Source organism: Phasianus colchicus, chromosome 21 (genome assembly GCF_987193195.1).
Source record: "Phasianus colchicus chromosome 21, bPhaCol1.hap1.1, whole genome shotgun sequence".
Lineage (NCBI taxonomy): Eukaryota > Metazoa > Chordata > Aves > Galliformes > Phasianidae > Phasianus > Phasianus colchicus.
In genome coordinates, this window is record NC_143456.1 from 7464639 (window position 1) to 7492596 (window position 27958).

Here is a 27958-nt window from a genome sequence, read left to right on the forward strand (position 1 = left end):
TTTCCAGCTTCCTCAAACATGACTCTTTCTTCCCTTTTTTCACAGTGGAGAAATATTTTTGTTTTTCTGGCTTGCATTTTTCTCCTTGAACTCCCATTTATTAATCAAGTGAAGGAAAGAAACTCGAGTTCTGAGTTTCTTTTAGGCTTCATTGCAAAAACATGCAGATTTTAAGTGCACCATTTACACTGGTAATTGCAAGACTCTGTAGGGAGAGCAGAAGAACTTATGGTTCCTTTTCTGGCGTGTCCCAAAAAAGAAGTGTGCAGCAACCATTGCTTAACAGCTCAAAACCAGCAGAGCTGGAAAACCATTCCCTGTAGTTGGCATAGTGAGAAGTCACATCAGTGCTGTTTCTGTGAAACACAGACGTGTTGTATCCTCACAGACCCTAAGGGTACACATTCATCAGAAAACATGCAGACAGGGAAAGATCTAAACACACCCACCATGTTTTCACTGATATTATTGCTGATTTTCTGAACCCATTTCTATTTTTTCATAGTAATAGCAAAAATATTTGCTTTCTGGAGCACTTATCATGATTGTTTTCTCATTTTTGCTTTGTGCTCTCTGAATAGTTCCATAATATATAATAAACTAAGCACGACATAAAGGGATGTCATTTACAACCCAAATGGGTGTGCATAACCATTTTCTTTTGAATACAGAATGTAAACTGCAGAGTGCTGTGATCATTTTAGATATTCTACTGCTACCATTAAGTCATCCGTGAGCGACTCAGCTTTAGTAATAATTTAGTATATAATTATTGCGTGTGTGTCATCCCACTTTGGCAGCTGTGAAGTAAAGAGTTTGTTGTCTAGCAAGTTTCTCTCTGCTTCCTAATTTCAGATGTAAGAAACCCTGTAAGGCTTCAGCGCTCCAGTGCTGTACTTATCTGTGCTTTCCAACAGCCAAGCAAACCTGATGACTGAAGAAGGGGCTTTGTGCATTTTTAGAATCATTTTGACCCCGAATACAGTTTTACTCATTTGGAAGATTCCTTTTGTTGGATGTTGTCAAAACATCAGCGGGCCCCAAATCTGAGCTTCATCCGTACAATCTGGAGGCGCCTTCTCAACTCTGCCATGCAGGTTTTGTAAACAGGGTAAGTTCTGTGAGAGCTCTGTGGGTGTTTGGAGTAGGTGTGATGCTTTTCCAGAGAATGAAATCTTCTAAGCTATCCTCACTAAGCCTAGCTTTCAACCGGAGAACGCTGTTGTGGTTGTTGCTGTTTTTCTAATTTATTAATCTGTCTTTCTCCCAAGGTGAGCCACACTGACTCAGAGGCATTCAGAATTTAAGATACAGCTTATTTCATTTATATTTCTCTGCTTGATGCACTGTGACACTTTCTGATTTCTGTGCTGAGGAGATCCAAAATATACTGGCAGACAGGCTGAAGTTAAAAATATTTTTTCCTTCTAATGGGAGGTTCACTCACTGTAGTAACTGTCAAAGGCAGAATAGCTGGCATGATAGAATAGTCTTTATTTCAATTCTCTAAAATGTCCTCTTTTTATTCAGTTTGGAGATAAGCAGGAAAATAATTTTAAAGCATTTTCCTCACAGAAAAACAGTGCTTTTCACAGAGACTTTTAGTATTTTGAGTAGAAAAAACTTTCGTAGTAAAATAATATATTTCTCCCCAAGAAGAAAATGACATTTTCGTAGTGCCTGATGTCTACCACAGCCCTTCAAAAGATTGAAAATCTTACAAGAAGACTAAACTCTTTCTATCAAATGTGACTTTCTGCTGATTGGATATACGTACCATAAATAATGCACAAAAGTAAAATGGAATTTTTATCATCTTTCCTCTGGGGGAGAGGATTCTTTTATGAGTTAGTAAGAATCAGCTGTGCTGTGGGTGTTCAAAGGATCCCGTGAATGAAACATCTCTCGGTGGTCACCACCTCTCCTCTGTCACTGAGGGAGAAGACCTTTGTCCCATGATAATCCCAGAGATAAATGTTTATAGTGTCATTGATCTGTTGAGGTATAAATATGTATGATTTTTCTCAGATAAGTGAAAGGTGGGTCTGTGATATTGTGTGAAATGGTTCATTCTGTAAAATCTTGTCCCATTCACCATTGCAGACAAATGCACTTCTCTCTTCTCCCTGCCACACTGGAGGTGAGATACTACATCCACAGCATCCTCAGATTCTCCTCCAAAGTAATTCTTAATACTATAAATCAACACAGTATTTTTGTCTCACTGCCCACTTCAAATAAAGCACCTCTCTGATGGCATGTAACAATTAAATAGATAACGAGACTCAAAAATAGTTACAACTAAAGATGACACTCCATATCAGGTTACATGGACTGTAATAATTATGATTTTGCATTCTCCAGAGTATTCCAATATTTTTCTCAGTATGTCATAGATTACATAAAATGATAGTGCACGGGAAGGTGATGATGAAAGCAGTTAGTCATTAAATTAACAAGACAGAGGGAGGAAGAAGCTGATAAGCCTAAAAAAGCTCCATTTATTTTCATGACATTTGTATGAATGTACCTAAAATAAGAACTGAGTTCAGTAAGTGATACAGTCAAAAGCCTGGGCTTAATTTTCATCTGGGTTTGCAATTAATAGTGATTAAAAATGAGGAGCAGACACTACTTCAGCACTGCAGGAGGTTACTTTTACTGTTATGCCTGCAATTATTTACTTGTGCAGACTCTGACATCTCGTCTGAAATAGTCTCTATCAGATCTTAGATGTGGCTTTGAAAATAGTATATAAAATGACAAAAATATACAGAAGTGAACTGTTCCTCTTTTTCCTCTTCAAACTCTTCCCTTAAATCACTGGTGGTTCAATAATGTTCCATCACAGATTGAAGGTTCAGTGTTATCTTTGATTACTTTCACCTCTCTTAAATGTTTCCTGCTCTCAAGACAGTGCTAAAATGTCTGCAATGACAATTGCCTGCAGGTGGGGCTTTTGACATACTCCCCCTGTGGGTGTCCCATGCAGAAATGTGCAACAGCTCTAGCATTGCTCACAAATTAAAAGCTCTTCCCTGTGTCCATTATGTACTTTACAGATTTTAACCTTAGCCTTTGCTTTTTCCAGCTCTGTGACCACTCTGTGACCCCTCTAACTTTCACACATGTACCAACTGTGTTTTTCTCAAATCAAAATTGCTTTTGCTGACACATTTTTTGACCTATTGGTCTGTTTCCAACATTTCTCTTCCTCTAAAATATCTTTTTAAAGCTGTTTGATGCCCATTTCCATCTCATTCTAGTATTCTTGTATGTGATTTATGTCAGGTATCACAATGCCTAACACATTCAAGTTAAGGCTGTGATATGCCTGCTTTCTTTTTCATCCCTTTTGTCAGGTCTTTTCAGACATCCTTCACAATCTGCCTTCTATATGTTGAGACAGAGTTAGAAAATCTGTATGTACTTTTGTCACATTAAGAAGAGTGGATGTAGGAAGGGAAAAACGTTTAATACATGTTCAGATCTGTTTAGTTTGTCCTTGGGTATGGAGGGCACTTCCCCAGTCTGCTTGGGAATGGATCCATGACCTTGTAAAACTTACTATTTCTACATTCAATTAATTTTACAGGATCCTAAATCCACCTTCTTGCTTTCAGGTTATTGTTGGTGATTTAAAATCATGCCCGTGAGCATTATGTTGAGAAATAGGAAGATTGTTATTAGTATTACTTACAGAATTTGTGTTGTGAGTGTTCTTAGGCAGATAACATGCATTAACATCTTTTTGTGTTGCATGGTGTTGGTGGTTCCTATACAGCACAGCCATGGCTTATTCCTTTTTTTTTTTTCTGAAATGTTGACAAATGTTACCAGCACACAGAGGTTCTTGATGTCACCCATGGGATCATTTGTTTAGCTGAGATCAGGCTGGACACTGTTCAGAGATACTGTTGTTGTGATTGATGAACTCACTGCAGTTTAACTTAGGCACATACTTGAAGTTACAGTTCTCCTGGATTTATGGGATCACTCTTAATGGCCCTTTTCTTAGAATGTAATTTAAACAATCTTGACCATAACCCTCCAGCCTTGACACATAAAATGATATGTATGTGCCTAATAACTGAAAAATGAAAAACTTTGATAAGAAGATCACGAGTTGTATGCTTACTTGTGAAGAGATTGTAAATTGGTAATTTGGTCCCTATACTTTCTTGAAGTGTTAAGTAACCACGATTCTGCTTACTGCAGAAACATGATTAAAGATAACAAAGAAGCCGTTCCACTAATGGGCAAGAAAACAAATCCACCTGGTGCACCCCCTTCAAATCAGCAAGAGAAGAAACCAACTGAGAGCACTCCCACAAAGAAAAGGTTGGACGTTGTATCTCCCTTTTAATCTCTTTCAGTAGATATTTGGAATGCAATATCACTAATATCTTTATTCATGCTGTATATATGAATGAGATAAAAGAAGATGCTTTCAAAAAATGGAGGGTTTATGCTGTTTGTAAGTGGAAGAGTATTTCTGTTTAGATAGACATATGTGTTCACCCTAAGAGAAAAAACTCTATCCTAGAGACATCAGATATGAGCTCTGGTCTGTTAAAGTTGGTTGCCTATCAACTAGGCTGTCTAAATACCTTTATGAGTTTACAAGAATTTGGTCTAATGATGATCAGCATTTCAGTAGGAGAAGGTAAAGTGGTCTTTTTAAAGTGATGGAGGCTTTGTAGAAAAGATGCTGGAAAAAAAAGGATTCCTGGAAAAAAGGAATATAGCAAACAGCATCAGAAGGAAATATAGCAGGCTGTGGGAAGGCAGAGGTGGAATTAAAGAATGAGAGCTGGTAGGGCAGGAGGTTTAGGATATCCTTATTACAAACAGAAACCTATGTTCATTAAATTTTTCATGATTCTGATTAATGAGATTTCTTACTATTTTGTTTGATAAAATAAAATATTCCCTTTCATTCATATTTTATGCTAAGGAATTATTATGAAGATTGAGGGTTTTAATTTAATGTGAATACTGTAATAAAAGCAGTAATTCATCCCTGATACTGTGTTATTGAAGTGACATACGTTACTGTAGACTGAGGATGAATTTAATTCATAAACTTTTCACTCTGGCTAATTACTAGCTATTATAGCAACATGTGAAGGCCCAGGCAATTGTGGCTGTTCTAACATTTATAATTTCTTAATAATCAGAGGGATCACTTTCTACAGAAATGCTGTTACAAGTTATTTGAGACCCACTGCCTGGTTGGCCCAATTTCTCCTTCCAATATTAAATTCAAAAAGAGAAACTCTGTTCGAATCATTACACTTTGCTTGTAGAAGGGGTCGATGGGGTGTATTTAGAGCTCATAATGCAGCTGGTACTCCAAAAAGGGGCAGTTCCATAGAAGATTTTATAGTTAATACAAATACTGGCAAATACTGCACTTAATTACTTAATCCCCTGTCTCTTATTCTGTTTTGTGGTATCAGTAACAGTAACCCTGGGGGTTTGCCATCTCTCAACCAGGAGCTCAGGGTGTGGCCAACAACATTCCTGTAATATAAGGAACGAAGATCACATGAATTTTAATGCAGTGGTTTAACGTGTTCTATTAATTACATGTTTCTAAGCTGCTGTACTTCTATAGGTTCAGAACTTTTCCTTCTGGCATATGGTGCCACTGAGCATCTAGTGCACCTCCATGGGTAGCATTTCTCACTTTGACAAATGTATTGGCAATATATACTTGAAGAAAATACAATCACTTCCCATTCCTGAAGCCCCTGGTGTCTGAGTGTGCTAACAGTATGTGTACAGGAAAACCAAGAGACAGGATGGGAGGAGCACTGCCAGCGTTGTCAGAACCTGATCATGTTTGTGGGCAGTGCTCCTGACAGTGCACCATGGCCACGTAAGCACTTGGGTATTTTTTGGCAGTTGTCCCTTTGCTTTACATTATGGATTTTGTTGGTTTTTTTTCCCTATGGTATCCCCAGATAACCCACATGTTGGTATAGGCTAGGTATGTTGGCTTCCAAAACAGGCACCACTTCATAGCTGCTGTACAGCTATTGCATGCCAAAATCTTCCACATGAACCACAGTGCTGGGAGAGATATCAACCTGTGGCACACCACTCCTGGGGTGAGCAGCTGAGACAGTCCAGCTAAGCCTGAAGAGCAGCACTTCTGGATTTCTGAAAATGCACTGTAGCCTCTGACAGCTTTTACCTGTTGGGACAGATCCTGCACATCATAGTCAGGGAATGCACAAAGCAGCATGAATCCTTGGCATTTTCACTGCATAGTTTTTCTGCCAAGTTAAGATCCCAGTGAAGCAACGGTGAATTACAGCAGCTGTGAGTGTAGCATGTGTGGTAGAAATGATAGCAGTGGTCCTCCTTCTGTCCAGATTTTCCCCGTACTCTGAGAAGCACCCCATGCCAAGGTAATTTCAGGGATGCTTTGCTGACACATCTCAAATGTTAAAAGGTCATGAAGTTTGAACAGCTATACACAGTGAAATTAACACTTGGATTGCTGTTTATCACTGCGTTTGGAATGACCTGTTCTGTTGGTACTGGCTGGAGAAATAGATGAAGAAGCATATGCATGTATGTGTGAGTGTTTATGCATACGTGTCTGGCTGTTTCTAAGTGTCTGGTGGTGCTGTGTTCAGCTGTGGGCACAGAAGTCCAATGTGAGGCTTCTTTTAGGCTGCTGCTCTTGATGTTCAGACATGTCAGGATCTGATGTTGTGCCTTCTAAATATATCTTGGGATCTTTTGCCCATCAGCCAACATGGAAGTGCTTAACTGATGGTAGAGGCTGGGATACTTCCAGGGAAAAGTAGACAGCATCCTGTTAGACAGGTATGGTGTTAGAAAATATTAATTGTCAGTGTTGTTCCAGGTGCTTACATGTAGTGAATTCTGTATCTTATGGTTGAATTTGATTTTTTTACTAATAATTTTTCAATGCAATACGTTCAACAGTTCACATTTTTTTCTGGAGATTGAAGGTTTTGAAGGCAATGCAACTCCAAATAATACATCTCCCCCTGTGTTTTCAAAACCAATGGATTCGAATATTCGTCCATGGTAAGTTATCAATGCATGTACATTAGTCATACTGCAAGTATATCTATTTCATTTTCAGCAGCTACTCCTTCTTCCTCTTTAGTGCTCAAATTTCACATGGTTTTGCATAGATTTTGATCACTTCAAAGACAGAACTCTGTTGGAGGTCAACTGTTGCTGGATTATTTATCTGTATGTACTGCTGTCATTTACACTGAATAAATCAGGCCTCAAATATGAATAAATTTTAAATCAATGCTATCTTTTCCTTCCTAAGCATATGCTATTTGTGATAGATGAGGACAAACTCCATGCACCCAATTTTCTGATATGAAAACAGCAGTTTAATTTAGCAAGCCATATTCCCAGCTCTGTGTGCTCGCTCTGTTTTTCATTAACAACAAACCAACATGAAAATGTTGAGTCTGAGATATTTAAAGCAGTTATTTATGCTGGATGAGTAGAGAAAAATTATGAGTGGGTAGAATGCATCAGATATTTAAAAACTGGAATGGTACCCAAAGCCAGAATTATGAATTAGGGAATTATGAATCAAATCTAGAATAAGCTCAGAATTATCAAATGTTTTTGTGTCTAATAGGTGACTGGTCAGCTTTCTGGAATTGTTGACAGTTTTATTGTTGTATCAGAGGAAAAGTACCCAGATTTTTTCTTCTCATTCAGGAACAAACCTGCATGAGACACACATGCACTTTGTCACTGGATTTTCTGCAGAGAAGTGATGGACTGAATAAGAATGTACCCTGAGCTTCTAGCTTTGTTTCAAATAAATATCTGCAGAGCAGTGTTGAATCCTTGCATTCTGTCCATACATCCATCTTGTCAATAACTAATAGTCCAGGCTCCCTAAGTTATTAACCTGTGAGAGTTCATCAAATCCAAATCCCATAGAAAACAAAAACACAGGTGAGAAAAATGACTATCAATCAACTCATGTCAGATCTGTTTTTAGGAATGTCTAGAAATGGCATACAGAAATTACAAAATACCAATGCCACTGAAGTCCTTTAAATTTATTACCTAAATATGCATATAGAGCCCAGGCTTTAGTTTCTTTTAGCTGAAATTTCCATTCCAGTCAGCTGCAAGATGTTCTCGAGTTGCCTACAGTGTATTGTGTAGTAAATCTTTAAATCATATTCATTCTGTGCAATCCATGCAAGATTACTGCTTTAACACTTGTTTTGTGGCAGATGACAAATGTGTGAGGAAGGCAGACTGTACGTTTCAAGGTGCAACACTGAAGATATTGCACAAAAAGTGTTAAACAAACACTGAAGAAAAAACTCCCACAGGTTCAAGATCTCAAATGAAATAATGTAAAAAAACACAAAACAGGCTGTTTTCCTCAGGATTTTGTCAATGTAATAAAATCCTGTGAGTCTCTTCCTTTTTGCCACTCCTTTGGAAATAGACAATCCTAGTACTGACTGGTTCTTTGTGCAGTTTGCCAAAATGTCTTCCAATATCTTCCTGTTTTAGCAGTTGTGCTTTTCTCATTTCTACAGTGCGTCTGCAAATGGGGAAGACATGGATTCCCCACAGTCTCTTCAGGATGATGTGACTGAATATAGCCCTAATGTAGACAGTTGTTGGTGAGTGGAGATGGGAAGTATTTTCTACAGATTAAATCTATAATAGAGTAGATATTACCAATTGTGCATGCCTTTTCTTTTTTTCCCAGAAACGAGGCATATACGCCTTTCTGAATATTCAGTAATTAAACTCAGAAATAACTCTAAGTTTTGCTTTTCAATAGCATTTTCTTAGCAAATAAGCAGTGCACAGAAACATATTGAGAGATATGGGACACCTGTATGGAAATGGGGCAAGTCAATGTAGTCTGGTGCAAGTAATTGTATTTCTTTTTCCTCGTATGTAGAAAATAAAGTAAACTGACTCAGCAATTCCATTATTATTTTTGATCATTCAGTGCTAACATAGCACAAGGACCTGAGCAGACAAGAGCCCGGAAGAAGCTGAAGAAATACCTATTTTGGGCAGTATCTGAGGGGAATATTGAAGAATTGCAAGGTCTGCTTGCAGAGCTGAAGGAGAGATCAAATGTCTGTACAAACATGACTGTGCCAGGTAAGCTGTGGAGTTGTCTGAAGGAAGACTCTTACCTCTTCTGGCAGTGCATGTGTATTCTACTAGGAAATTCCTCAGTGCAGCAGTGACTTGTGTGTGAAGCTGAAGTCATTTGATTACAATCAAATGGATGTCATTTCTTTTTTCTAAATGAAAGCATATTCAATCAGCTGCTTTCTTGCTGCCTCTGAAGCAACACTGGGGAGTATTTGTCTCTTATTTATGTTACCCTGGGGATCTACTGTGTTCCCACAGCCATACCTGAGCTAGCTTCTGCAGTACAAGACTCAAAACTGATGTCTCTGTCCTTACTACAGTCAGCCTGGTTGTGGCATAGCCACTGTTTGTGATGTGTGTAGCATGGTAGAGCAAGCAGAGAAGAAGAGAATTTGGATTTGTCTGGATTTGTGTTGGTGGGATAGCTGGAAAAGAAAGCAAGCACTGTATCATCTCACAAAGTACACATAGCTCAAATACAGAGTGTCTGGGTAACTGTTTACCAAATAATTTCTTTTCATATGTATCCCTCAGGCTCTGCTACAAATAAAAGATTCAAGCTGTTTTCCATTAACTTAATAAATACTGATGGCTCCATGATCTAATCTCAAAATTTACTCTTTCAGATTATCTAATGAAAAAATTCACAGCTTCAGATACTGGGAAAACTTGTCTGATGAAAGCTCTACTGAACATAAACAACAACACAAATGAGATAGTGAACATGCTACTATCCTTTGCAGAAGAAAATGGTATTTTGGAGAGGTTTATCAATGCAGCATACACAGAAGAGGCGTATAAAGGTACTGTCATCTGATACATTTTGAGGCATGTAGCTAAAAATGCCATCAGTAATCATAACACCATAAGATTTCACACTAAATACCCATGTCTGATATTTCAGGCCAGACAGCACTAAATATTGCCATTGAAAGAAGACAGTTTGAAATCACTCAGACTCTTATAGAAAAAGGAGCTGATGTCAACGCTCACGCCCAGGGTATTTTCTTTAATCCCAAACACAAACATGAAGGCTTTTATTTTGGTAAGTAGAAATGGGATTTCTGCAACAATTAGAAAGGAATATCCAGACAAGTAAGACAGCATAGAAAGCAGGCAAGTGCGGATCATTGCTGTCACTGAAACCTAGATTAAGAAGGTAGTATCACAGGACAGAAAAATGGCACAGTACCTCTTGTAAAGAGATTTGCTACAGTCCAGTGTGTTATTAACACTCAGATATATTTGTAAGACAATTGCTAAATGCTGAATGGCAAATGAAGTGACACAAACTTGAATCTGAAGATTGTCTCCAAATGTTTTTATGCAAATTAAGTTTTTCTAAACCAGGAGCTAAATTAAAATTAATCTATATTGATACATGCTTTTAAATAGGAAGATATTTAATACAATCATTCCTATAATAACAGTTTGATTACCTGTAATAAGAAATGAACACGTGTTGCATGTTATGATTTTGTAGGTGAAACTGCACTGGCTTTAGCTGCATGTACCAATCAACCAGATATAATTGAGCTGTTAATGGACAACACCAGGACCAACATTGCTTCTCAGGATTCCAGAGGAAACAATATCCTCCACGCATTAGTTACTGTTGCAGAGGACTTTAAAACTCAGAATGACTTTGTAATCAGAATGTACGATATGATTTTGTTGAAAAGTAAAGACAGAAATTTGGAAAAAGTGAAGAACAAAGAGGGTTTAACACCTCTACAATTAGCTGCAAAAACTGGGAAGTTAGAGGTGGGTATTATTTCAGTAGTATCTAAGAGAATTTAAGTATGGAGAAAGCATCGAGACCAACCATGCACTCAGATTTTAGTGCTCTAGAATGTAGTTCTCCATGCTTGCTATGCTGTACTGTATACCAGTATTATACCAGTATACCACTGAGCTAATAGGGTTCAAAATGTTAGCAATGTTCCTTCTACCCTGCAAGGTTTTCCTCTAAGAATACCTCTTTGCAGAATATATATATATAATATATTTACTATTAAAAACAGCCTTTCAAACCTTTCTGTTGTACAGGAACTCGGAAATATTGCATTTATTATGAAACTACTCTTAAACAATACAAAATCTTCAAATCATTTTAGAAGACTTTCCAGAACTGCTCTGTTATGCTGCTGTTGCATTTGTTCCTCATAGATCATCTGTGTATTTGTGGTAATGAGTTGACAATGTGATGATTTAGAGAGTAATTGATCAAGTTATAAATGTGAACACCTGGAAAATTATGCTTTCATTTTTTAGAAAAATATCTCTTTGACAGAAAATCCAGAGACATTAAGAACACTGTATTTATTTATTAGATGTTTGTGATCTCTAACAGCACTTATTTAATGACAGAATCATGGATGTATTAAATTACACTACACTAAAAAGATGAGAATTAAAAGGTATTGGTTTTGACAAGTGTATATGTATACTTTCTCAGTTCCCTGAAGAATGCATTTGGTAACCAACAATTCTGCTCATCTTTTAGGTTCTGAAATACATCCTCAGCAGAGAGATAAGAGAGAAACCCAACAGAAGCCTGTCAAGAAAATTCACAGACTGGGCTTATGGTCCCGTCCAATCTTCTCTTTATGATTTGACAGAACTAGATACCACTGCAGACAATTCAGTACTGGAAATTATTGTCTACAACACAAATATCGGTGTAAGTTGCCTATTCATAAAATGCACATATTATCTCAGTTTTCTTACTAGTGGAAATTTCAAATCTTAGGAGATTTTTTTCTTCTTTCTACAGAATCGTCACGAAATGCTGACATTAGAGCCCCTTAATTCACTCCTGCGAATGAAATGGAAGAAATTTGCACGACACATGCTTTTTATGTCATGTTGTTTTTATTTTCTGTACAACATAACTCTGACATTAGTTTCCTACCACAGGCCTAATGAAAATGAAGTGAGTACAGTAACTTAAACAGGTTTTACTGCTTTAAAACGCAATAGTGTTTTCTGGTTTATTTTTTAAATGCTGGCAAATAAAAATAAAAAATAAAAAAGTGCCCCAAAATGTATCAGAATATCAGACTATGTTGAGACCAGGCTCTCCCACATCAAGTTTTCTTACCTAGAAGGAAGAGTTGTAGAAGTTACTTGCGAAAGTAACCTGAAAGCTACATAACAAAAAGACAGATAGTTAAATTGGTTACTCAGAGAGCTACATACATGAAGCTTCCACTTCCTTTGCCTTTTACCCTTCAGATATGGAACTCAGTCTTTCATGTTGGTTTTGTCTTGCAGGCTCCACCTTATCCACTAGCTCTTACACGTGGTGTGGGATGGCTGCAGTTATCAGGACAGGTGATGGTTATGTTAGGAGCCATATTTTTAGCCATAAAAGAGGTGAGACTTTTAAATAACAGATACAAAGAGATATTTCTATAGAAGATTAACTTCAGATGCATGATTTCGAAAGACTGATTTTGACCCCTGCTTTCTCTTACTTCCATTTCTGTGTTTTTTCTTTATCTCGTGATGTAGAGTGTAGCCATCTTTCTGCTCAGGCCCTCAGACCTGCAGTCAATTCTTTCTGATGCGTGGTTCCACTCTGCATTGTAAGTCTGTCATGCATATATTTTATACACTATGTATCTAATCCGTGGTTGCAGGGAATGATTCCTTGAGCAGATGCACAATTTTCTTTAGATTATCAGTTTTCAGAGAGATGGATGTAATCTTCCATGCAGCTTTTCCTTAGCACATGCTAATGCTTTCACTGGTCAATAATAGTACTGGGAATTGATGTGTACTGTTTTTCACAAAGTGCAGTACTGTCTTTTATCTCTTTCACATGCTTCATCTCTTCATGCTCTATATAGACAAATACATTTAAGAAACCTGGTTAATAAACTAAATCTAGTTTTCAACTCTTCCTGGAAGAAAATACAACGTAAAGCCAGTTCAGCTGGCTAGTGGCAGTATCCCATCAGCTGGTTTTCATAAAGCACAGGGGATTTCCTCTCCTTTCTAGAATAAGATCATGTATCAAAAAAAACAGGTAGCTTAACTCTACAGCCATTCTAATTCCAGTCTTGTGCTGCCAGAGTCTGGTCTGCATCCTATGAGAATGCACTGCGTGTTCTCTGTGTTCTTGCAGAGAGGCTCATGGAAACTCTGTTGATTCCAAATATCTCTGTTAGCAAAATCATTGAACTGCTGTCCAGGGGAGAAGAGTTTAATTAAAGTAAGCTTTAATAAGGATAGCCATTATATGTTAACATACCTAGGTTTTAACTCATTTACTTTATTGTTAGATTATTTTGGTTATGTTTGTAGGGGAGAATGGAAAGCAATATGAAAGTGGAGTTGAAGCCTAAGAAGCAGTTGTTTTCATATTTTTCCATGATGCTATTGGTTTTGTGCTAGTAATTTTCCTTCTACATACATGTGTTTTTTTTAACAGTTTTATACAAGCTATGCTTGTGATCTTCTCTGTCTTTTTGTACTTGTTTTCCTACAAAGAACACCTGGTGTGTCTTGTTTTGGCAATGGCCCTGGGATGGGCTAATATGCTCTATTTCACCAGAGGTTTCCAGTCCATGGGAATCTACAGTGTTATGATTCAAAAGGCAAGTATTTAATTTTATTTTTTTTACCTGGTGCTTGCTTATCTATACAATCCTAATGAAGCATGTGCAACAATTCACATGTATAATTCATATCGAATTTTCTTATTTTTTTTTTATTCTGCTGAAATATAATATATAAAATCTACCTATGACTGAATAGCAGAAATTAGCTTATATCTTAAAGGTCAAGATTTTATTTTATGAAATATACGAGTAGTTTGTGGGCTAAAAGAGTTCTGCTATTTAATTGCATCACATGCTATAATACCCGTGTTGTGCACTTACTGTCACTCTTGGAAGTACACAACTCATCAGGCTCTCATCCACAAGATTAGAAAACAATCTCAGACCTAAATTTCCTCTGGATTTCCCATGGAGGCTGCGATCACTTTGCCTACTGAGAATGATCTGATGCTGCAGTGTGCATCACACCTGTATCCCTGCAGATACATAAGCATAAAACTACTTCTCAATTTTAATTCCTGATGAATATTTGATTTAATTTTTAGGTCATCCTGAACGATGTGATAAAATTTTTAGTTGTCTATATCGTGTTTTTGCTGGGATTTGGCGTAGGTAAATATCACTGGAGAAAAGCACTGATGCTCTGTGTGAGTAAAAATTTTGGCATTCTTATGACTAAGAACCCTGGTATCATGATGAGAGCTCATGTTGGGGTTTCTTCTGGAAATTAAAAAGTCCTGTTTAGAGATTTAAACTCTGCCTAGAGACTATCTGAACAGATAAGTAATTTGGCTCTTGCTCAATTGTTTGCAATTTCATTTGGACGTGGGCTCTTTCTGCTTCCTCTTGGTTACCTGTCATCTAGCTGCTGCTGTGTACCTTGCTGGGTAGCTGTAGCTCTTTATTATGTAGTGCATCTTGAATTCTTTAGATTAAAATGCAATGTATACATGAAGCATTATTGTGATAAAAATTGTCTCATGTTTTTTTTTCAGCTCTTGCTGCATTGATTGAAACTTGCCAAAATGGTGGCGAATGCCATTCCAACAGCAGTCTGGGACCTGTTCTGATGGATCTTTTTAAGCTCACCTTAGGTTTGGGTGATCTGGAGATCCAGCAAAATTCCAAGTATCCTGTGCTATTTCTTCTGCTCCTCATAACTTATGTTGTGTTGACTTTTGTTCTTCTCTTGAACATGCTGATTGCATTAATGGGAGAAACAGTGGAAGATATTTCTAAAGAGAGTGAGCACATCTGGAAACTCCAGGTTTGTTTGTGGTTAGCTTGCTTAATGAAGTATAGAAGCATTGGTCAGGTCTTCTAAGCTGTAGCTTTTGTCACTTATCACACTGATAGAAGGGATGGGTGTTAACAATGAGAATCTCTATTTGCATGTATGTACAAATAATGAAAATCTGTAGGTTTAGTGTAAGAGTATCAACTTCACAATTTACAGCTACCCTAAAGCCAATCTTGTGTGTCAGATTTTCAACCTCATGCACTGTCCCTATGTACCTTTGTGACTTTAATTCCCCTGGATGTGTCACCAGGAAGGTGTATTTCATAGTCTGACAAGAAATCTGCAACACGTTATTTACTTCTGTCTCTGTTGATCACGGATGGTGGATGAAGATTGTGACATAACTCTGTGTATGCTACAAAGTCAGAAGATTCTGAATATGGTTAACCACATTTCTGTTACTGTTCATTGTTAATAGAGAGCCAGAACCATTTTGGAATTTGAAAAATTCTTACCAAAATCTTTGAGGAAAAAATTCCAACTGGGAGAGCGGTGTAAAGTGGCTGAGAACGACACAAGGGTCTGCTTAAGGTAAAGTTTGAATACTGTGCTGTTCTGCTCTATGTGCCTCTTCAAGGTTATTTCTCCTCCAAAGACTCTTTAAAATATTTTGTGTATTTTGGCAAATTATTTCCTGCTCTTAACAGAAAAGGTTTTTGGTGTTAACAATTTTTAATAAGAAGACAGATTTTGAACCTCAGATATGTTTTTAGTGTACAAGTATAAGCTCTTATTGCAGGAGATGTCATTTTTATCATAATCACCTCCAAATGTTAGCTTAAAAGAAACTATATTTAGAATTGACTGCTAATTGACATGATTATCATATTGAACATAATGATATTGTGCTGTTTAATGAAAAATACTCTTCTATGTAATGTGAGACTGTACTCATAATGTGTGAAACTGCAGAATGATCTGAGTACTGTTCCCATCTGCATATGATACATAACACTGCAAAAGGCACTCATTGCAGTACTTTTCAGTATTAGTAGGGCAGGTGCTAATGGCAAACCGTGGCAATCCCAAGGAGTGAGAAAATAAAAGGGGAAGTGCAACTATGTAGCTGGGAGATAATGTATACTAATGACTCAATTCATGTACAATGCAAACAGGATTAATGAAGTGAGATGGACTGAGTGGAAAACACACGTTTCGTTTATTAATGAAGATCCAGGGCCAACAGGTACTGCTTAGCTTTACACCACCTTATTTATGAAATCCCTTTTCCTTAGAAATCCTTTGATGTAATTTTCCACCTTTAAGAATGTAAGTGTACATAACCTTGATATACAACTGCTCTACTTACTGCTAGGCTAACATGATAGGGGTCTTAAACCATTTGGAGAGAGGTTTAGCTACAACTCTCATTATTTATTCCTCAGCACTGAAACATGGTGGGTGTAGCTGATTTATTTTTCTCTAAGCAGTTATTCTTGATCTAAATTTTACATTTTCTTATGGCATTTGAATGGCATAAGGCTGAATAACTTCTTAACAGACAGCATATTTTGTTCTGGAAAAGGTGTTGCAAAGTACATTGATTTACTCCCTGAGTCGTTACATATGGCATTGCAAGGTGTGGCAAGAAATGAGACTGATTCTACCTAACAAAAGTGTAGTTTGCTGTATTTCAGCCCTACAACATTCCTGTTTGTTTGGGATGTGTACTGGATGACAAATTGCTCCTCATGAATGTTAACCAGGAAATTCAAGACAGCCATTTGCTGAGAGTATTGGAAGTGTCATAGAGACATGACTGAACTCAGAGGTGTCAGATGTCCTTCTAGCAGCAGGCGTCAGAGTTTACAATGGGGCATGTGAGGATCTGAGATGTGTTTTGAAGTTTGCTCTTTAGTCAATTAGCATTTGTACTTGTGGAGTAGAATTTTTTCAGTAATAAAGAAGAGAAGCAGAAAGAAAACATTCAGTATAAGATATGGTAGCAAACTGACAACTTGCTGTTTAAATAAATGTGTGTTTTTTAACATAAATTAGATGTGCCAAAGCTTGATCTCACAAATACAGTTTCTACCATATCCTGTTTTGTTTATAATGCATTTTCTTGCAGATCCAAGCAAAGTTCAAGATAATTCAAGAACTAATAGCAAAAACACCTTGAATACGTTTGAAGAAATGGATGATTTGCCTGAAACTTCTCTTTAGTTGTTCTGTGTTTGAGATGTAGATGTTTGGAAAGTTAAAAGCATCAGCGGCTGATGTTGGAAGGTTTTTTGTTATTTTGGACAGCTGTAGCCAGCTGGAGCACAAGCATTCAGTGACGTGGTCTGGTGACTTGAACCCATTTAATCAGGGCAGCTAAGCTACAGTAAAATGGACTATTGCTGTGGTTCAGTTTTAAGCTTGAAAACTGCTGCTGTCCGAGTTCGTATGCCTGCTGAAACTTGACTCTAGACTGCTGAAAGAAGTGTCAGATGTGAGATACTTCTTCCTTTTGTGGAAAATTAAGATCTTTGGGATCCTGATCTGCTGTCTGTTGTTTTGGAATCTTTAACTCCCAGGCAATATTTTGTATACTGAAAAAAGCTCTTGTCTGGAGAAAAGAAAGGCATTTCAATAGGTCTGCTAAATGAAGTCTGTTATTTTGAAATAGCGACGTTCTGAAAACATTTGCAACTTTTTGTTTTGCTTGTCAGTGTTATTGGAGGCTTATCCTGCAAGCTGCAGGAAGCCTCTGTCCCAAACTGCCTCTTTGGGGCTCCTTAGCTTTGTGATCTGTCTTCCTGTGTGTGATGCCTGCAGTGTAATGTGCACTTCACTGATTTTTATTCGTTATTCGTACAAATGCCTTCCCATAAAATGATGGGGGCAGAAACATGATGGAGAATATTTTTTTTTTTAAGTCAGTGTTTTTATTTTTCCAATTGCTACGTGGCTGTTCCACACTCGTGCATCCTGTGTAAAAGCTACTGTGTTAGAAGATTTCAGGTTTAGTTAATTTCTACATTCAGCTACTTCAGAAAAAATTAGAAATCAGCATTTCTTCCCACAAAAACAAAACAAGTGAAATACAGTGCTTTTGCAGACTTTCTATTTTATTTATTGATTTTTATTCACAGGACTGTGTAATGCATTCCTGTAGCACTCCTTATTTTGTTACTTGTGATGGCCTACTATTATAAATTGTTGTTGTTGTTGTTTTCAATTTTATTTGTGTATGTATAAAAAAATTTGCTCTGCATACCTTCAGATTTCAATTAATACAATACATGTCTTCCTTGTCCTGGGTTTTCTTCATGTGTGTGTTCCTCTGGTGCCTGTTTTAAAGGTGCTATTTAGGAAACGCTCAGGTAAATTCAGTTCTGTGTTTGAATGATAATGTGAATTGCATTGAATTCTTACAGCTAAGCCTGAAGTGCGCAAACTGATCCCAAAGACTTTCTTAACACAGAAGAGAGCATGAGTGAACTCTGCAGCAGAAAGGACAGTGCAAAGCAGTTTGCAGGGATGGTGAACACGGTTCTCTCGACCAACTCATCTTCTGCAGATGCCCTATCCTGTGTTTGCTACCATGCATGGCCCGGATGGATGGGATCGAACTGAAATCTTCAGTTACTTTTTTTACAGTGCATAGGAATTATAGAGGAAGGACGTTCATGAGTGTCAATAGTTTCACCTTCTTAGTAGGATATGTGAGTATGAGAAGAAAAATTCCTTTCTTCCCGGAAACTTTCATCTCTGCTGGTTAATTTTGCATTGGAAGTCCCAACAAAGAACATTGCCATAGGACTACACCATTCTGCTTGGACTCTTTAAGTGCCAGTTTTTGTACCAAAAAAATACCTCATCACATAACTCAGGAACCAGGAAGAAAACCGGTCTGCACTGTATTCCATATTGCTACCGATAGACTTGTGGCTGAAAACAGGTTCAGATGTCTCTGTTCTGTACTGAGGTCACTCTGTAGGCACAGCCATAAACAGAGAAGGCACAAAAAATTGTAAGGAATGTTCCTTAACCACGTTCAGGTCCAAAGCTATGTGATAATACTGAGGTAGGAGGCAGGGGTAATTTTATCTGAAAGTCATTCAGTGAGAAAATACCCTGCTTTCTGCCACAGAGTCCTGCCAGAATACACATCCAAGCATCTCTTATCTCAAGGCTTTTATCAAGAACACTATAATGACTGCAGCAGATCAATCTGTAGTTTTTATTCAATATTTATCTGAATATAAAGAAATAAAACATGTAATTTAATAAGCATCTCCTTCTGTCCTGTATTTTTACTTTATTGCTATAGAGTTACACAAAGGATGCTAAAAAGATTTTGGCTTAGTACTCTTCAAAGTAGATATTTTTGGGGGGTTATGTGGACGATGAATCTTTCAGTAAACAACTAATTATTGAGTGCTTTCTGAATTTATTCACTGGATATGCACTTCTTTTTACCAGAATATGGCTTCAGTATCTTTCAGACTACTGGAAACTTCTTAAATTCAACCCTTTTTGTCTTTAAAAGATAAATCGGGAACAGTTTAATTAATCTTGTAATAATTTCAATTTAAACATAATTTATTTTAGTGTATTTCTTCCTTGGAAATCATGTTCTTAGATTATTCTTCTTAAGTACAAAACCAAAACAAACCCTAAGGCCTCTACTTCTGGGCAGCAGGCATTAATAACACACATCCCCTCTCTGTGTTTCTTTCTTTCTCTTGTTTCCTTTGTCTCACATTTTATATGGCTCAGCTGAACAATTAATTTATAAATGGTTGATTACTGGATGTTTCTGCTTACCAAATTAAAATGCTGTCATTTTTATATCATTTAGCTGGGTGATAAAGTTTTACTTTCTATGTAATTCTGGATAGATGCTTTATTGCTACTCATCAGCATATGTGGTACATTGTTTAATCCTTTTATATAGCATGAACTATCAAACTTCATAAAAATAATCTTTGTATCTATAGTGATTATTGAAACAAGTAAATAGAAGCCATAATTAGCATTATGACACTATCTTATTACAATATATTTCACATTAAAAGTTCTCAAAATGTTAATTAAATTACATTTTTAAATTAGATTCTGAATTTATTAAGCCTGTGAATAACCACTGGATGATACTGGATTTCACAGAGAAAAAAACCACTTCTTGTATGGAAAATCTGTCATGAGCTTTTAAGAGGTGTTCTGATCTACGACTGAGGATCTGATGTGTTCTGCAGTCAGTTCCATTTTAATTGTTTTTACAAAAGCTTGTTTCTTTTCATAATACGCAGCTTCATTAATAAATGTTGGATAGACTGTACAGTCCCCTTTATATGCAATTACTTCTCCATCAAGAGTCAAAAATAGAGGATCACCATTGTTCAGTGGCTGCCAATCTTGATCCTTAGATAAAGAAAATAAATAGAATACATTTACTTTCATTTTTTCTTAAAAACTTTCTAAAGGTGATTTCTAAATTTATGCTCAGTAATTATTTTCTCAATGTAGTTTATGGCAAAAGCTTTTAAAATCATTCCTTTTAATTTTCATAACACAATTTCAGGATTTTGGCACTCATTTTCAGGCTTGCATAGAATTCACTGGTGAGGTTGAACTAAAAGGAAAATGCATTCGCTCACAATTAATTAAAAACAGACTTTCACTTCAGAATTCAGAATTAGATCTGCATTTTAGAATACAAGCTATCCTATTGTTGTTTTCTTTTCAGTTTTAGATTCAAAAATGATTTCACATTCAGTGATTCCCAAATCAATTCCTGAAATACTGTATGACCTCAGTGATGGAGCTTACTATGGGGAAGGTCTAAAGCATTTGGTAAACCCCATTAGCAATAGTCTCATGATAAATAGCTTGTTTACTATATACTATAATGTAGCAGAAGCAACACAGGAGCACTTAAAAATGGTGTAGATGGAAGCTACTATAAAATTTACCTGCAGGTTAGGGTGAATAATAGCAATAACTTCATCACTTTTATTCCTGGGATAATCTACTTTCTCCATTATTTTATAAACCTCAATTGTACATGATGGAAATTCTTTTCCTAGAAAGAATAAATGCAATTTAATGTCAGAATGAACAACTGTTTGTTAGAAAGCACAATGCATTCCTAATTCACTGTAGAATAGTTTAAATTATTAGGTTGTACAGTGTCAACATTTACACGCTGGTGATTAGCTCATACATCATAAAAATGTGTAGATCCACGTCTTTCCCTAGAATCCAAGCTGTAGAAAGATGATCTTGTCATGTATTGCATTTTGTTGCATTTGAAACCCTGATCTAAATTAGATCAGTGGTGCTAGATAAGGCTTTTCACTGTATACCTAGGAAGATTTATTCTGTGATGAGTAAGTCAGCACAAGGCTGTGTTTGGTACTGCTGTGTAACGTGGAAGGTGTTGGTGCTGTTTAATCTTTACCATTCCAGCACAGTAATGTAGATTCTGGCACACACACAGCTAAGTTCTTTTCCTTCTACATCCAAACAGAACTTATTGACAAATGTAATCCAAAAGAATTTTCATTTTTGTCAATCCATACCTTCGATACTGCGCAGATAAAAACAATATCTTACAAAATTTCTTGACTATAATTTGAAATAATGCACAGCAGGCATGTGAATGGAACGCTTCTTAATTTATGTATGCAGCGTTCTCAGTGTACATACTGCTACAGAAATAGTGAGCTGCTGTTTCTGATTCTCAAAGCAATTTTAAAATCAAGTGTACTTATTGAGTTTTTGAGTAATATCCTCAGAGCTGCCTAAAGAAGCCGGAGCAGGAATTGTTCTGACCTCCTTCTCATGCCACAGTTGGGTGACCTGGAGAGCTGCCCACCCTGCATCCCGCAGTGTTACCTGTTTAGCAGCAGAGAGCTGCAGAACAACCTGCTTTAGGAAAAAACACTCTCTTGAAATAACGCGCTGACGTGAGGCAGGGAGCTTGCATTACTTACTCTACCTTCATTAAAAAGGTGAACAAAATCAAGGCCATGTTTGACAATCTTCCTCATTTTGTCCAAAATATCAGCTCTAACAACACCTTGTGGCTGAGGCCCCACCTCCACACCTGTTCACAGATGAGGGAGATTATTAAGATAGCTGTAATACATCACACTTAGATAACACAGGAAAAATACACGTCTGACTGTGTCTGAGTTTTATCGTTAAGACGGATTTTAATCTACATTCTGTTATTTGGAAGGCAAATAGAAATGTAGCTCATGAGTAAGGATCAGTTCAAAGAACCATATCACCATTTTTGAGCGTGCTACCAGGATGTGAGAGTCACCCTGTGTGCTCCTTTCCCTTATTCTCTTTCTCATCTTTTCTTTCCATGATGTGTTTTAGAGAATCATGAAAAGCAAATGTTGTTTTTTTTTTTCCTCCCTGCCTGTGATTATGGTTCTGTTTCTACAAATGTAAACGTTGACAACTTTCATGCACAATGTCATTTTCTCCTTTACTGCATATTTTCTATTCCCCTTCCTGGCTAGCATCCAATGCTTTGTATGCCAAATGACAGATCAGTGCTCTTTAGATGAGAAAATCATAAACATCTGATTCTGTAAATGCATTGTCAAACAAACAGCAATTAGTGATCAGAGCACTCTGTAAAACATAATGAACTGATCTGGAAACAGACATATTTTTAGATAATTTCTAATAGGTTAAAAATGCTGTTTATCTTTCATATTTACCAACAGGATGTTTTGCTACGGATCGGGTTGTTGCATATTTCAAGTGAGGATGTTCAATCAGCAGAACAGGAACATGCTCTGGAGCCAAAGCATTCTGTGGAGATTGTTTTAAAATGGTTTTGTTATGCAAATATTTAAAAATGTTGCGCCACAAAAAGACTACTGATGCAGAAGTGATTTACACAATGTGTTCAATATGTTGCCTTTATTTCATGGTGCTCAAAGAAGTAGGACATCTTTAGAAAACACACAAAGCTCTGTTTGTTGGTCTCCTTTCCATTAACTCTTGCCAGGCATGGTCCAATGAACTTTGCTGTCTCCTAATATAAATGAACTCAGTTCTGTTCTTAAATTGCTAACAGGAAAAGTACTCAACAGTGCTGCAGAATTTATAATCTAAATACTTTAAAGCAGATTTCTAGGCAGATCTTTCTTGTTGTTGTTGTTATGTTTAGATTATCTTGTGTGGACAGAGATTGTGAATTAAGCCTTTTCTTTTTCAGCCTCTTTTTTTTTTTTTTAACAAAGAATCCTATTGCAGATCTCTTTTCCAATTACTCATTTTCTGGGCCAACAGCACTTCTGCAAACCTCACTCTGCCATTATTTATCAGCTCCAGGAACAGCAGAACCAAACAGGTTTCAAAGACACATCGCTGTTCCTATAAATAGTGATGAAGGGAACATTTGTCATTACTTAATTCCATTACTTTTTCCATGTCTTTATTTCATAAAATTAATGTCTAACTATTTAGCATGCGTGACCCAAATTTATCCCAGTCCCTGACAGATCAGTGTGGAAGCAGATTAAACTACATTTATTTTCATGGTTGTTATTCTAAGCATTGCTCCCTGCCCATCAATCTTACTACAGTCATTTTAATACATGAAGATTACGATGAGTTGAAATCTGAATTACCTGATATTATAATCAAATTATTAATTACCTCTGATTTTAAAAAAGCATCAGTGATTATATATTTAAAACAGTTTTGCTGCATAAAAAATAGAATATTTGAAGAAATGACATAATATATAGTCGTACACTGCAAACAGTAATGTGTTTTAATAGTTCATTTAAAGTAGTTTTACCTTGATATAATGACACATTTGAATTGTAAAGTCATCCCTGGAGTTCTCAAGAATAAGGGTACCACCCATGTTAGCAGTGGTGTTGTGAAGGTCAAAAATAAGGTCATAGGCATCATCACTACCTTTTGGACCAAATATTTGGTTGATTTCCTGAGCCCTTCTCACTTCATATGGAATATCTTCCACCACTGTCTGTCTGTTAATATTAGTACAAACAAATCAATCAACTCATTTCATGACTTTACATTCAACAAAATATCTACATCCTTTTCTTTCACTGTACTTCCATAACTGCCTATTACATTACCTGGCTTCAAACGTGATGTTTGTGCTTGAACAAAGTAAGTATGACTGTTAGTGGAAAACAATCTCACTGCTATGTATCTTGTGCAGAAAGGTATTACATTTTTTTAACCTGATTTTTGCAATAGGCTTTGTGCTTCTCTTATTTATTTGCATTTACTTCTAGTACATGCATCTCAGCATTTCCCTCTGCAGAAAACTAACTCAAAATTTATCAACAACTTCAGCCACCCTTCAAGCCTGAGTTCAGCCTCTACTGAAGAGGTATTCTGATACGGGTTCATGCCCTTTTACCTTGGAACTCATTTACAAGCTCTTTCATAACATGTTCTCATGTTCTGCTCAGATTATCTTACAATCTGTTGATTCTAAACCTCTTGAACCTTAAAGAAGATTTTGCCACCTCAAATGCCTTCCTCTAAAGTTTTAATGCTTCCAGTCTCAGGTACCAGACTAGCCTGTACTGGCATGTAAGAAGTGGTCTGAGACCACTGGCTTCCTGTCTGTAGAGGGAACATGTAAGTAAGCAATGAAAGAATGGTCTTAACACTTCTGTGTTAAACAGTCTGTCCATCTCACATATAATATCCAACGACAAAACTGTTAGATGAAAAGCCAGGTGAGAAGGCATTCAGGGTAAGAATAACCGTGATTACAAAATAAATGTGACACCTATTTCTCTCAGTAATATTTGCTTTTACAATTAAGGCTTTTCTGATACTTAATTACCCTTTCAGCTTGCAGCTATCCCAGTCATTAAAGAACACAACAAAGTACACCTCTGGCAGAGATGTCTCAAAAGCAGAGAAACATAAAATCCCATTAAAAAGTAAACTCAATTACCACTGTACAGCAATTATAGATTTCATTTCTTCTAAAACAAGGAGACAGATAAATTATTGAATTTTGACATTTTGCCATAGAATGCTTTATTTCTACCTTACAATTTCAAGTTTTTGTCTTTTATCCTATATGACTGTAATTAAATACACTTCCCACCTTGCATGTCACCTTTTATATACTGAAGTCTGCATCTAAATTGCTTTGTGTTTTCATATTTCATAACTGTATTCAGAAGAGCTCCAAGGCTGAATTGCACAAGAAGGCATGAGAAATAGTGACTTTGCAACTCCAAACAGCAACTTAAGTTTACACAAGCACAGCTATCCTCACACAGATTTAAAACACTCTGTTTAGGTGTTATGTGTTGGTTTGACTACCAGCAAGTTTTAAAATGAAACAACACACACAATTTGTTCTTTTTGGGTAAAAGGTCAGTAATTTCAGTTATGTGACTGCCTGGATAACACAGAAGTGGAACCTGCATCAGTGTTTTAATCTGGAAAGGAAGCTCCTTGCAGTTTAAAAAAAAACAGAAAATTAAAACAACAGAAAGTACAACTATTCTTACCCAAGATTATCAGGGTCAAAAACACGGTTCAGATCACAGTCAATGTATCTAGTACACTTCTTCACAGCTCTTGGGTTGGTGAGAAATGGTTTCACTTCCATTCCTGCTCTTTGAATCTCAGCTCCATTCTCTTGCCAGTGCTTGACCAAAAATATCCCTGATAACTCATTGCCATGAGTTCCTCCAAAGATAGCAACCTTTCTTACTGGAGGTTTTGGAACAACACAACAGGAAGTCATGCTTTTCAGCAGCTTTAAGAATTGCTGAAAGCAAAAGAAAACAATAGTGAAGTAAAGCTCGTATCTCTGAAAAAGAAATATATTTTTCTTTTAATAGGAAATTCTTTATGTCTGTTTAGGTCAGACGGGAATGAAAGAGAATTAACATTTCTCTAAGTTTCAGATTCCGGTTGCAAGGCGGGGCGGTGCTGGTCCGACTCTCCTCCCTCCCCAGGAGCCCTCCCTTCATTTCCCATATTTAGTAATCCTCCCACTCTGTTACTGTACTGTTACACAATTCAAAAATTAACTTCTCCAGGCATTCTCTATTAATATATGAGGTACAGGTAAATACTCTGCTAATGAAAGTGTGAAAAGACTTGCACGCTCGTTGTGACAAGTCTGTTCGTGTACACTTTAAGTTTCAAAAACATTACCGGACGTATGAGCAGAATGATTTAAAGTGAGTAAAAACAGAAAAATATGAATCATATCTTGGCTCTAGATCAGAGACCAGCACATAATGCTGAGACATGAAGTGCTTTCATCTAAAAAAGCACGAACAGCTGAGTTCCTCAAAGCACGCTGTCTTGTATGACCTTTGTTTCAGACTATCAGAGCAGTGCTTGGAAGGAACAACAGCTGAAATTAAAGTGCAGCACAGCTACAATTTACCTAGCGTTCCTGGCTCTAGATGTGTCTTGGGATCTGCTAACACAGATCTCTACGACCCTTCTCATTTCTGCAGCCCCTTAGAAAAAAAAGGGAAATCAAAGCCGATCACAATGGGACAAAAGTTGTGTTCTTCCCTGAAAGCAACTTAGCCAAGGACTTCTGCCAGTTCAGAAAGCATTCCGATGGGTTTTCAGAATGGAAACTCAAGCTAAACAGCAGCCATAGCTTCTGTTACGAGGACTGAAACGTTTAGATTAAAAAACAAACAGCTTTACTGATATTCATGACAGAATTGTTCAAAATTGGCGTCTGGCACACAATATAAACATAAAAAATGATAAAAAATGTTACACTGTAAGAGAATAGGGAACATCTATTGAACAATTTAGTTTAATAAGAAGATACCCCAGTGACTGTTTGGTGAGGGTCTGTGGGGGGTCTCATAACCCAGATTGATGGATCCCGTGTGTGTAAAAACAGAGCCAAACATAGGCTTTATCCACCCAAATTCTACCAGGGACACATTTCCTACAAACGCTGCTCTGTACATTGCAATATATGCTTGCTGAACCTCACAGTGAGTTAATAGATGGAGTGTTCACTTAAGTCAGCTGTCCTCCTGTTGTAGTTCAGGCTGTCAGCTATTCGGTCACAGTAAGTAATGTATTAAACAAAGCAGCAGAGCTGTGTTGTACAGCACCAGAAGGTCTGCACCGTCCTTTGACCCCAGTCCTTCAGCAGAGGTGCCATGCGCATGCCGTCAGAAGGAACAGCTCACGCTCCGAGTCGTGCTCTGTTGAATTTAAACACCACAGCAGTTTGAAGAGTAAACTATCGCTATCCTGCACTGGGATCGGTGGTCATTCCTCACAAAAAGCCGAAGCAGAGACAGCGCTGCGCACTTACCTCACTTAGCATGCAAGCAGTTTGTCTCCTGAGCGCTCTGCTAGGGCAGACACAGCGCATTTCAAACACGAGGTTTGGAACCAAAGCAATGGAGGCTCCTTTTATACCCTTGGAGCAAAGTAACTTGCGGACAGTGTTTAACTCCTGGGCTGCCAGCACATCACGGGAGAACGTGGCACAGATGCAGAAACATTCTCCCTTTTCTACACGCTGGGAACCATTCCCGTTTTCCTGTGCTTGGCCAATGCTTAATTATGCAGGAACATATTTGGTTTATTAAGAATTCAGCACCGATTTTGTGTACCGCTTTATTTGCAGTGAACGTTTTGACTTAGTTTATCACCGAGAAGTGGATAATGTAACACTTATTGATGACAACGCCACACAGCGCACAGTTTTTTATTATTCCCTCCTTTCTGCTGAGGTGACCTGGCCTAAAAACTCAGAAGGAGAGCTCCAAAGCTAGCGATTTAGGAATTAATCTGCCTACAAGCTACAATTTAACATGGAAGCCCATCAGACGCTGCCATAACACGTCACGAAGCCCCACAGCCGCTCCGCAGGGGGCGGTGAGCTCCTGCCCTGGCTGCTCTCTCGCGCCCTCTCGCGGCCACCGGCGGCTGCAGCGCTATAGCGCAGCGCGCGTCCCGCCTT

The 27958-nt window shown here is 37.4% G+C and overlaps 2 protein-coding genes across 5 annotated transcripts; one reads left to right on the plus strand and one right to left on the minus strand.

Annotated features, from left to right (window-relative positions):
* Nucleotides 1–1021: 1021 nt before the first annotated feature.
* TRPV3 (transient receptor potential cation channel subfamily V member 3) lies at nt 1022–17318 on the plus strand. 3 transcript variants are annotated; one of them, XM_031591592.2, is made up of 18 exons: nt 1022–1111; nt 4219–4341; nt 6967–7071; nt 8580–8666; nt 9005–9162; nt 9786–9962; nt 10064–10204; nt 10643–10923; nt 11666–11842; nt 11936–12094; nt 12436–12537; nt 12676–12749; nt 13598–13763; nt 14273–14339; nt 14723–14994; nt 15446–15558; nt 16143–16213; nt 17099–17318. In XM_031591592.2, the coding sequence occupies exons 2-18, from the start codon at nt 4223–4225 to the stop codon at nt 17191–17193; spliced, it is 2364 nt and encodes a 787-aa protein (XP_031447452.2). In that variant the 5' UTR covers nt 1022–1111; nt 4219–4222; the 3' UTR covers nt 17194–17318. The 3 variants fall into 3 exon arrangements, with proteins under 3 accessions (XP_031447452.2, XP_089978541.1, XP_089978542.1); XM_090122415.1 differs by lacking the exons at nt 1022–1111; nt 4219–4341 and adding an exon at nt 4356–6843; XM_090122416.1 differs by lacking the exons at nt 1022–1111; nt 4219–4341; nt 6967–7071 and adding an exon at nt 7885–7977.
* A 401-nt stretch (nt 17319–17719) lies between these two features.
* On the minus strand, nt 17720–27943 carry ASPA (aspartoacylase). Of its 2 annotated transcripts, XM_090122432.1 has the most exons (8): nt 27305–27943; nt 26399–26474; nt 25506–25768; nt 23792–23987; nt 22701–22794; nt 21962–22069; nt 20934–21043; nt 17720–20382 (listed from the first exon to the last, which is right to left on the minus strand). In XM_090122432.1, exons 3-8 carry the CDS (start codon nt 25742–25744, stop codon nt 20170–20172), a joined length of 960 nt encoding a protein of 319 aa, XP_089978558.1. In that variant the 5' UTR covers nt 25745–25768; nt 26399–26474; nt 27305–27943; the 3' UTR covers nt 17720–20169. The 2 variants fall into 2 exon arrangements, with proteins under 2 accessions (XP_089978558.1, XP_031447453.2); XM_031591593.2 differs by lacking the exon at nt 26399–26474.
* Between the last annotated feature and the right edge of the window lie 15 nt (nt 27944–27958).